At 40.9% G+C, this 12,044-nt stretch overlaps 1 protein-coding gene across 1 annotated transcript in view; it reads right to left on the bottom strand.

Moving 5' to 3' along the window:
• LOC135496832 (uncharacterized) overlaps window positions 1-12,044 on the bottom strand; it is a 160,954-nt gene that overhangs the window by 37,511 nt on the left and 111,399 nt on the right. The window contains exons 75-84 of the mRNA XM_064786375.1: window positions 11,410-11,581; window positions 10,872-11,088; window positions 9,249-9,393; window positions 8,435-8,598; window positions 7,662-7,824; window positions 4,490-4,918; window positions 3,822-3,981; window positions 2,973-3,360; window positions 1,112-1,268; window positions 536-763 (exon numbers count right to left, since the gene is read on the bottom strand). Coding sequence (XP_064642445.1) covers window positions 536-763; window positions 1,112-1,268; window positions 2,973-3,360; window positions 3,822-3,981; window positions 4,490-4,918; window positions 7,662-7,824; window positions 8,435-8,598; window positions 9,249-9,393; window positions 10,872-11,088; window positions 11,410-11,581 — 2,223 coding nt within the window. The remainder of the gene's footprint in view (window positions 1-535; window positions 764-1,111; window positions 1,269-2,972; window positions 3,361-3,821; window positions 3,982-4,489; window positions 4,919-7,661; window positions 7,825-8,434; window positions 8,599-9,248; window positions 9,394-10,871; window positions 11,089-11,409; window positions 11,582-12,044) is intronic.

The raw sequence follows: 12,044 nt of genomic DNA, 5'->3' as shown, positions 1-12,044 counted from the left end.
TTATTTGTCTCTATTGCTCGAGACAAATAAGGCAATCGCCCAAGATAATTATCTCGATTACCTGAGATAGTCATCTCGTTTACCCGGAAATAGAAACTTGATCGATCGGGATAATACGTCAATCTATTGGGATAAAATCTCGATCGATCGAAATATGAAGTCCATCGATAGGGATATTTCAGGAAAAATCGTTTCCCCTTCCAAAAAAATTGATCATGTGCAAAGAAGTCCTTTCGCTGACACCGTAGCTTCAGCCAACCTCCTCTCTGATATACAAGTTTATGTCTTTGTGTATTTTTTGCCGAAAAAATATACTAAACTATTTCACTGTTTGGGCTAGTTTGAAATGCCTGAGGACAGAACGTTCGGGGTAAAAAGGTTTCTATTATGAGCTTTAACCTCTCAGCTATTGAAGGCCATAGCCTCTGAAGTACCTCACACCATAATCCGTTGGAATACTGGCCGGACACATTTTCCTGGGGGACATTTTCTACTTCTACGCCGGCTTTCTATTGTAGTTGAATTTAAAACTTACCTTCAACAGACTTACACTGCTGCAAGTTTCGCTGCTCATTTCGTGCAAAGCTGTTTGACTTGAAGTCCACGAGGAAGAGATCTGTCGTTTCTACTATCACTCCGGCGATGGGGGCAGTGTCATCAATACTCATGGCGTCAGAACTCTCCTCACACTCGAGGCCGAGCATATTCTTAGCCTTCAAGGTGGCGTAGTACTTGTTTTTAGCTTTCAGTGGTACTTTAAAGTCTAGAAAAATTATAATGGATAAATGCAATATAATGGTTCACTGCCGTTCCCTTATACGCTTTACTAGTATACTGCCACCGAAATGTTGGAGGAGCCAAATGACCATGCGGCATGTACTGCCTGTATCCGGTACCTAGTGCAAGGTATAGTGCTGTACTGCTTAGACTTCTCAGAGAAATACGTCTTGATAATTTTAAATTATGCTCAAGCGTTACAGTTTAAGTTATTAAGAACCAAAAAAAACATGTCGGACAGGCCAGGGTCATCTATAAATAGGTCATCAGACTCCAGAGAACTGTTTGCATGGACCATCAATTAATTTTAACAAGTATGCGTGATTAAACTTACTTGTAGCCATGTGTGACGTTGCAAAGGCTGTTAGTGATTTGAAAGTGTAAACATCGTCTTTCCCCGGGGCTGTTCCGATACCAAACTGGAAGGAGCTTATGCCACTGTCATCATCCATGAATCCCGACCATGAACATGTTACGCCAGTCGCCCCCGTCTGAAATTCATATCAAACTGCTTTAATAAATAAATGATTGTCGTATAAAAATAATAATAGCTCGGCCTGCTGACGTGTCCGGCGGCCGAAAGATTGGTCGGTCAGTCGGTCAGTCAGTCAGCAAATCAAGCAATGAATCAATTATCCAATCCGTCAGTCAGTAACTCAATCAACCAGGCAATCCATTAATCAATCCACCAATTAATCATACAATCAATCAAATCAATCAGCCAGTCAATAGGCAACATTCAAAATTGTGAAGTTCGCGGACATTTGGCCCTACGCACAAAGAGCTTCCACCGTTTACCCTCACGTACCCCCCACCATCGAGTTTAGGGTAAACTATGGATAATGTGTGGATTTTTTGTGGATATCGGTCCTCAAGTTCAGTGGCTCATCATTTCTCGATTTTTAAATATATTTCAATCAAATTACACTGTGTTAATATTTAAATACTGGATCCACTCACCAATAAGATCCCAAGCCCGACAATACCCGATTTGTAGACTCTAAACAGTCGAACACCATAGTAGGCCTTTCGCAGCCAAAAAATGGGTGATGGGATATCTGTTTAAGGGTTAACAACCTTATCGTTATGATAGTCATGACTCTACAGCGGAACTTTTCATATTACAATTAAAGACCAATTGGAAGAAACGAAGACAAGATATCCCACCCCTTTTATGGCTGCGAAAGGCCTGCTGGTTTAGGCTCTACCCATCGAGGCGGTAGTAGAAATCGGGTATTGTCGGGCTTGGGATCATAATTGGCGAGTGGATCCAGTAAGTTCTATGCAATAATATAAAGGAAAAAAGGAAACAATGACTTTGATGGGTGAATTTGATCAAAACACAGACACACTTTTTGACATCTTCGTAAAATTCGGTTGGGAATCCACAAAGTGTTGATGGATGCACTACGTACTAATTATTAGTGCATTTGTTTCAAACTTGATATTTAGTTCAAGTCACAATTCTTCAATATAGTGTACTTAATTTACTTGAAAATTCCAAAATCATCGAGTTTAGAACCAAAATAGTTGGGCCGCTAAATTGCTGTAATGGTCAATCCGAGATGACGGCTGTCCTGTCAAAGTACTAAACTCACCAATATGGCGATTGTCAAGTAAAATAAGTTCACTATATTGAAGGATCATAACAACAACTTGCTAAAAATATCAAGTTTTAAACGAATGCGTGAATACTTAATACGTACAGCATCCACCAACATTTTGTGGATCCATATAAGAACTTTAGAAAATGTCAAAAATGGTATATTTAAAATTTGATCATAAAATCTGATTTCAGCAGGAGCCTATTCCACGGATGGGACAACCGCCGTGTTCTCGTATGCCAGTGTCTTGCATTTCGTGCCCGGAACATGAGTTAATAAATACCATCTAAGAAGGATGTCGACCTAAACTGCATGGGACCATTCAAGCAATTTCCAATTTTGACGTATCTGAAATTTGACAAAAATTTGACAAAAAAACTTCTGGAAGCAAAAATAGTCCTGGAGCCAAGGGGTATTTGCATGCATAAAAGGGCCCCACAATCACTCACCTGATTTTGATAAAGGACCACCTGGGACACCCATTGAGCGAGGGTGGACATTCTTTAGGTGACTAGCAAATAATTCCCAGCTGATCCACTTTCCGATGTGCAACCTATAGCCAATCAGAGTGATGCTGCATTATTACCTTACCTTTGAGTACAGTGGGCATGTCACTGTCCCGCATGTTGGAGGAGTATCATCAATAAGGATGACAGCTGACGTCACTGTCGTCATCAAACCCACGTCATTTCCGACATAGATTTCTAGGATATTGGCCACACCTCCTTTCCTTGGTTTTATCGTTGAGTTGAACTTTTCATTTGGGATAGAACCGATGTTATCTGCACGGATCTTTCCGACATTGGTAAGAGGATGGATATCCCATTCACCTGGAATGGTCGAAGCAGCCATCTCAGCGAAGGCGATGCCGCTGATGTCTTCTGTGTAATGCCACGAGGCAGACAAAATGGCGTCGGTCTGTTGGTATATTGTATGACCTTCTGTTAAATGTTCCTTTTTCTTGTCTTCTATACCCAAGCTATAACGATTTTGAAGAGAAAAAAATGATAGTTTAACAGTTAATTAGTGTCGTAGAAATACAGTCTGAGTCAGACCTACGTATTAACACAGACGATTACACCTGTTGCAACACCTATAATGTCGAGCGCATAAATAGCTTTCGGTCATTTTTCTCTCTCTGACGCAGAAGGATAGAGGAGGCACTCCATCCAGACAATTTGCAAATACTCTCCCTTAGGAATATTTTTCTGATGTGGCGCCCCCCCCCCCATCGGCTACTCTACTTTTACGCTTATTTGTCCCACATATACAGAAACTTTCTAGCCCGACGAAAAATGTCACAGTCGATGTGTCAGGATCATCGTCTTTTCATGCGCAGAAGAGTTGTTGAAGAGTGGCCGACAGAATTGAATAGGGAATTTGGTGTTTTATGTGAATGTTTAATTAAACAGTGCATACACATTGTTTGCGTATACCTACTTCGTAATCGTGATCTCAGGAGGTGTTTGGTCGACTGTGAAGCCATTCGAGGAAGCCTGTAAAACATTGCCTTCATAGGTGGTAGCTCTCACACTGCTGAAGTACTTTATTCCACGCTCAAGGTCCACAGGTGCGGAAGCTTTCCCAAAACCTACTTGCCCTGCAGTGGAAAATATGGCGCAGTTTAAGAAATATGATGCCATTTAAACAGAATTGGCTAAACGACCAACGGAGAAGCCATATAGAAATCAAAGCTGACATGCATGCATAAAAAATACCATACTTTTACTAGGGGCAAATCCTATGTTATTTTCGAATCGGCCAATCACTGTTCTGTTGGTGATTTGAGACTTTCACTAGGGGCAACTCCTATGTCATTTTCGAATCGGCCAATCACTGTTCTTTTGGCGATTTGTGATGTTAGGCCTCACACGAAAATAATTGATGCGATGGAGTTGATTACCTTCGGCCTGGCAAATGAAACGGCACCATTCGAGGCCAATTCCCCTCCCACTTGTAATGGGGCGGGCCAGCGCCCGTCTAGGTTCAATGCTACATTATGTCAGATCCATCCTTTATTTCCGTTTCACACTAGCCAACTACAAGCATATTCACATCAATACACACTTTCTGCAGTTATTTCATTTTACGAATACTTTAAAACTTACCAACAGACGAGTCACTCCGATCTGACAGGACGACTCCCTCGGACATGAACGGCTGAACATCTTCCCCATTAGGTGTCGTTCCAATCGCCCATTCAATGTGCTGAATACCATACTCTTGGCTCCTGAAATCTTCAAACTGCATCGTAACACTGTGTTCGTCAAGTGTGACGTCCCAGTCTGCACCAATCGTTTCCTGGTTATCAGCATCTGTACCATCAGGCCCATCTATCAGGTGACCCGTGACGTCCTCCTCTAGGATAGCAAGCCGTGTCCCGGTCATTGGACTTGACATCGAATCAGCACCATTTCTTGCTCTTACGCTTACATAATAATATTTGCCAGAAGTTTGGGTCAACTCCAGGTTCAGGTTTCCAATGTAACCATCTTCTGCTTTACGAACCGATTTCCAGCTCAGAACATCACAACCGCCTGAAAAAGGACAACTGACGCACTATAGTACAAAACCCTTCAGCAAGTCACGTTGGTACTATTGAGTTTTAACTTACCATTTCCTCTTCAAGTTTGACACCGTCCTGGCTATTTGGTAGCCTTATTCTATTAGGCCTCACGCGGTGGCGCTAAAGCTGCCAATGTCGGTGGCCTAATTTATTACTTTATTTTGTTATCAGTGACAGAATTTGACCCATCGGGCTAGGAATAAGTTTTAGTGTTTTAACGATGCGAAAAATTACTTACAGTTGGTATTTCATATGAGTTGTCTGTTTCAGTTATTAATTATACAAACTGAATTGATATGGTATGGACTAGGAGATTTAATTCAATAAAATATGGCGCTTGCTAGAGGTACGGGACCCGTATCACTAGGCCGGAATGCTAAATGTACGGGAGTCCTTTTGCGCATGCGTACACTATTCCCGTATCTCTAGCTTATTCGTACGGCATTTCTCCCGTACCGTTTTAGTGCTATCAGTAAGGAACTATAACTTGCAACTTATATTTTTGAATACCAGTATCGAGTATACCAGTATATATCTAGTATTCACCGCCCGTATATATCCCCGTGTACGTGACAAGACTAAATCATAAATGTCGTTGAAAATCGTACACACCTGACACACTTTTTATAAGATACGGAAGATGTACGTACGATATTGTCTGTTATTTTGGAGTGAAAGTCAGTGAAGAAATGAAGAAATATTATCACAAAATTTAGAAGAAAATTCCAGGGCACAATGGGGCAGAAAATTAAAATAAGTGGCTGTCGTTGGATTCAATCCAGGGTCGAAGAGGCCTGAGTCCTCGGTATCCGGTATCCACTCCGGTATCCGGTATGCGGTATCCACTCGGCCATGCCGGTGTAACAGTAACAAATGCCCCCCTTGAAAAAGTGTCCGGCCCTATTGTATTCTGCAATATGGTTCTATAGAGACCCTGACCGTCAATAGCTCAGAGGTTGAAGTGCATAATAGAATCCTTTGTTTCCCGGGCATTCTATCCTGGGACATTTTAAACTTCTACACCGGCTTATCTGCTTGATGTAGGCCTATACGCAGTTTTATGTGTGGACCTCTTGTATGAAGCCCTTTGTCTAATGTTCTTCACTTGAAATATTCTCAAAAGTATTTTCACATTCGCACGATAAACTTAATTTTGGTTGGTTAAATTGTTTACATCAAAGACGCGCGCACTGTCACTGTGAAGAGTATTATTTCCAAGCCGCAGTTGAGTGACAACAACGTTTTGGACATGCGCAAAATAACTCCCGTACCTTTAGCATTCTGACCTAGGGATACGGGTCCCGTACCTCTAGACAGTGCGATAAAATATTCCATGTTTGAAAAACGACCAACCTCTGTAATATACGTTCTTATTTAATGAATACTTTTTTAGACACTAGATAAATTTAAAACATTGTGTACTACTTATAAAACATACCAATGCATTAAACACAAGAACAAAATGTAGCACATCATAACAATACATTTTAGTGTCTAAAAGGAGGAGCACAAAGATGACAACCGACCTATGAAAGTGCCTCCTAAAAAGAAAAGGCGAAGTTCCGGGAGAGTGACTAGAATTTTGCCGGCGTCTCACTATCACCACATGCAGGTCTGCAAGTGGCACACCGGCAGAAGCTGACAAACGTACAGTAATTGTCAGAGTCAACCAAACGCAGCTTACTTTTGTAAAAACTTGTTAAATGATTTTTGAAACCTCGGCGGTTCTCACACTGTCTTAAGTACAGTGGCAGGCTGTTCCACAGTTTAGCCCCTCGAACAAAGAAAGAGGCCGCGAAGCTTTCAGTATAGAATCTGGGCTGAAGCAACAAGAGATCATCGCCTCTCCTAAAGCATCGCGTTATAAAAGGCAAAGTGTCAAAATCAACTATTCCAGTTCATATCATATTGAAATATTACACCAAGATCTTTGAAATGATCAACCTTGGAGAGCATTGAAACGTTAATGTTATAATGAAAAGCTAATGGTCTTAATTTCCGAGTGATGCGCATAAAAATACGATTTCCAGGGCTAAAGTTCATACCCCACTTTCTACACCACGCCTGTACATTTTCTAAATCATGTTGTAGAGCTCTATTTCATGTAAGTCTTTGATTTCTCTGGCTATCTTCGAGTCATCAGCAAACAAACTCATAATAGTTTCCATGCTAACAACATTTGGGAGATCATTTATGTATAAATTGAACAAAAGGGGCCCCAAAATTCAGCAATGGGGCACACCTGAAATGACATCAAGTAGGGTTGATTCAGATCCACAACCCTCTGAGACCTCTGTAATATACATTCTTCCTGTGTCTATAAGCTCTTGACAGGTGACAAGTGAGTAACCACTATTGGCCAATCCTGAGGTAGACTCACAAATGTATGTACGAGTCTGCACGTGACAGACGAGCCATCTGCTGGCTACCAGAACATCACACTTGGACATGTATTGTTATTCAACATGTAAGGGGGTAAAGCTGCCGTTTCATAATTGATTTTCACCAAATGTGTATGCAACACAGACTACATAAAAATGCTTCATGTAACCTGACTGACTTTCTTTATTTTTTCCATATGTCTGCGCAACACAGACTTCATATTCTTCGAGAAACCTAACTGACGTTTCTTCATTTATACTTGATAGATGTCGTTTCAACACAAACTTCATATTCTTCTAAAACCTGACGGACGTTTCTTCATTTATACTTACCAGATGTCGTTCCAACACACACTTCGTATTCTTCTACACCGGATTCACTATCCACGGCAATCCAACTCGCAGTGATACCAGCCCTATCAGACTGGATGACAGTGTTGTTATGGCGCTCCTCATGCTCGCCAGCAGAGGTCACCCCTATCGAGACACGTTGCATCTGAAAGATAACAATGTTTCTGAAAAACAGCTTTATGTTGAGATTCAGACCACAGTAGTTTCTAAAAACCCTTTTTACACCAATTTCACAAAATACTACTCCCAATCCACATTAAACATCAATTGACAAAAGACTTCGGATTTTTCTTAGCATTATTCAAGCTTGATACATTAGAAATACATTTGTTGGGGTTCAGGCTCAATTAGGCCACTTTGGTTTGGTCTACACGAACCTCATGATCATGACATGACATTGACAAAAGGCCGAGGGAGGATATTACCCGGGCAGAACAATTTCAAAATTGTCTCTGAACAGGCCAACTTTGAGGATCAAATATTTTCGACGGCCAATAAGAATTTTCTACTTGTATCAAAGAGGCCATGCCGTGGTATCTGTTAAGAAGATTATCGATTTGGAGAAGGTTGATCCATATTGTTAACCAGCACATTATAGTGGCCCCCTTTACCTTGAATCACGAAAAAAAGTTGTAGAATACTCACTGTTGGGAAAAAAATGAATTTTTGTTGGCACGGAAATCGTCAAGTTTATAGCTATATGTAGCAATAGTTAAGAGGAACTGTCAAGAACACGAGGAAATGATAGTTCTTACCACTGGCGGTGACTTGTCCACCTTGACACCAGATGAGCGAAAGACTGCAGAAACACCCGGGACGGCGGTGTTTTCACTTTCTACTACACCGTACAGAACAGCACCGTTCTTTATGTTTAGGCCGCTCTTGGTGTAGACAGTTTGTGTACTCGGGAGGTAAGTGGCTGGAATTGAACGGTTTCAGATGGAACATTTTGCTAAGTTAGTTTTACGACACAACTAGAAATAGTGCAGCATAAAAAACACCATGCTCGGTGATTGTTTCGATGTAATGATTTCAAGTGAAATCATCAATTACATAATACCGGTAGTTCGTCGTGTCATTATGCTGTTTTGCAACACTGGGAACGATGAAGTACGAAGTAATCTACGAATATTTTTCCTGACATCAGGACCTGCATCAAGGGATCAATCGTGTATCAATTTCCCAACCGTTGCATCTCAATCAAGGGTACGTGTGCACTGGGTTTTTCATATGAGAATATTACAAGGAAGGTGTATTGTTTCGGCACTGGCAGTTTATTGAAAGGACCCCCACAGTGAAAAAAGGGCCTAATCCCAAGTTTCCTTATAGCGGGAAACCCGCGCGAATTTTATAGGCGTTGGTTGGATAAAGTTCGATACAGGTGATTGTCTCGCTAATTTTAACTGACAACAACGCCTGTGGATGGAAAACAACATCCATTTCTTGCAACTTAGATTATCAGAAAATACGGCTTTCATGCGTCGTATTTTGCATTCCATGATTTAACAGAGTTGCGTGCATTTGATGAAAGATGTTATAAATGATCAAAGGTTGCTCAGTTCAGCTTACATTCACCAATAAAGCTCTCTGTGTTTTCGTAAGTCTCATAGACCAAAACCTTGTAATGGGCGATGCCAGATTCGTCATCATGGAATTCATAATTGACAGTCATCTCGTTGTCCATGGTCTGGAAGTTTATGTCCTTTTTGGGTACCTGAAATACATGCAAAAGCATGACACTATATCAGACATACATGTAGGTATAATGGACCGGGCTGGCATTCACAGAAAAACCTAATTTTTGCTGTAAGAAACAACGCTCCAAAATAGGTGGAATAAAAGTTGGCCAAACCGAGTTAAATTCTGCGGCCTTTGCCGACGACATAACGCTTATATCCTGTAAATTTTATTCTCCCGTCTGGGAGGTTAATAAATAATAATTCAGCATTTAAATTACAAAATATTTTTTCATTTTATTTTACCTCTACAATGTACCTTAAGTTTAGATTTTTAGGCCCTGCATAAATGCAAGAATTATTCAGTTAAAAAAATATGTAAAAGAACATAAAACATGCGGTAGTCTTATTATTATGTTCAATAAAGACGAAACGTTTTTACTTCAATTCTTTAAATTCATCCTTTAAATTCGTTAATGCCTGAGCAGCATGGCTCAATATAAATGCACAAGGACTACGCAGCCAAACGCATACTTATTGTCGTATTCTACATTTATACCTAAAATTCGCATTTTGGGAAGGAGGTGCCTTAAAGTAGGTAATCCACCATTTCTTGGCTTACGATCAGATTTAAATCGGATCAGACTACTATTGGACTTGCTGTCAAAATGTGATGAAGTTGCGATCGTTATTGCTAAAGGAATAGGCGACTTTTTACTGCTGTATGCTTGTTCTTCCGGTTCATCAGTAAGCTTTCTGAACGTGTTTGATGCTTTTTCAATTTTAATTGAGCTCTATAGTAGATAAATGCGTTATTCGTCATTTTTAGTCACAAGTCCTGGCGCAAAAGACCTTTCCCGCCACGTGAATGCTCGCCGAGATCCGAGTTCACGTCACCCCGCTATTACGACGCAAAGTCATTTCCATTATCGTCGCAGTAGCGGGGTAATCAAGCGCCATCAGCGTAACGTCGGAAAAATCGATAATTATACCAAAACGTCACTGGGTAGATCAATGGCTCCAGGAGGCGCCTTACTAGTGCATCGTTCCACATGGAAAGGATCGACGCATGGAGAGCTAACTCGGGTCAAATCGGAGTCAACATCGGAAAAGCGTGATAATTCAGTCAGATTTTGAATTTTCCTTTTTTGTGCAATTTGTTGATCGAAACTACTCATCTAGAATAGGAGGTGACTGGGCAGCCGACAGCTGGGTTATATTGCCTTTAATAATGCCAAATGGTCCTCTAAGCTATTGCTCTTGTGGAAAATATCTTGTTAGCATTAGCCTTGCAGAAAACGTCTCGCTATCAAACCACAAGTGCACCCCCCCCCGGCCCCCCCACACACACACAGACTGCCGGCGTCGACTGGTAGTAACCAGAAATGAGATGCAGTGCAGCCTGAAAAGCATTGCCACGCGTTATCGCAATCGAATGCAAGTCTTTATGCAACGAATTCAAGAGTTAACAGAAACAATGGACATCAAATTCAAGATGAAAGTGATAGTCACATACCTTGCCATCGAAAATGTAGTCAAGAAAAGGCGGAGTGAGATCAACAAGGACGCCATCAGTTGTCTTCTGGTTATCTGCGTATGCACCATTGGTTACCCGTATTGTAGATTTAAACCAGTCCTTATGATTCAGATGATAGGTTGCCCAACTATAACTTTTCCCTTTGATCGATACATAGCTAGTGGCGACTTTGTATTCCTTTGTTGGTGACGAGGATCTAAGAAAGAGAACGTCAAGATGAATCGAAGATAGGCAATAGACCATTGATACTGTTATTGGTGCTGTACCCCTGCGATAAGCGGGTTGATTTGGCTCATCGAGTTGATTCCTTTTCATGTGAGTCACACCGCTGTTATGATTTTCTCAATCCATTATTCAATCAGTTTGAAGGTAGTTTGTAAGTACGTAGATTCCGACTAAACATTTGATTTGAGATCTGAATCTTGGAGGGGAGGAACGTAAGACATTTTCTAAAATTTTACATACACCAAGAGGAGACTATGTCAACGAAAGTAAAAAAACGTGGCTAGAAACTCACGATGCAATCTTAACTTGGATTGCAGTGTCAATCAATCCCGATTCCGGGTCATGGAAGTTCCTTAACTGACCGCCAATCATAGCAGGCATGGAGCTGATCTTCAGGTCCACGAATCCTTTTATGTTCCCATCTATGATGTCTCCATTCTCTGGTTTTGTCAGGTCAACTAACACTATGCAAAATGAACAAGAGCAACGTGCCAAGTAGTGCGGATAGATCAATTTAAAGATGGTTAATTATTAGACCTCTATTGATAATAATCGTTCAGTGATTCTTTGGAAACATGAACAGTGACGATTCGTTTTCAAGATATAAGCTTAATGAAGCAAAGATAATTACCCCCCCCCCCCCCCACAAGACACACTTGTGACCCAAGACAGGCATAATTAACTAGGGGGCGACTTCATTTTTAAGTAGGCCTACTCAACAGATGGTCGATGTGAAACTCCATAAAGAACCAAATTGTACAAAAAAAACAACTTTTGGTTTTAGTTTGTTTCCGTTATTCAAACTAGAAATGGGGGTATTAATGGCAGTAACTTTCAGAAGAAAATATAATTTCATTGCATTCAATTCACCATACTTTGGCATGATGCAAGGATCCCAAACGCCACTAAGCGACAAACAGCGAAGCA

Source organism: Lineus longissimus, chromosome 12, assembly GCF_910592395.1.
Source record: "Lineus longissimus chromosome 12, tnLinLong1.2, whole genome shotgun sequence".
Taxonomy (NCBI): Eukaryota; Metazoa; Nemertea; class Pilidiophora; order Heteronemertea; family Lineidae; genus Lineus; species Lineus longissimus.
The sequence above is the reverse complement of the archived record's forward strand: the minus strand, read 5'-3'. Positions and strand labels throughout refer to the sequence as shown.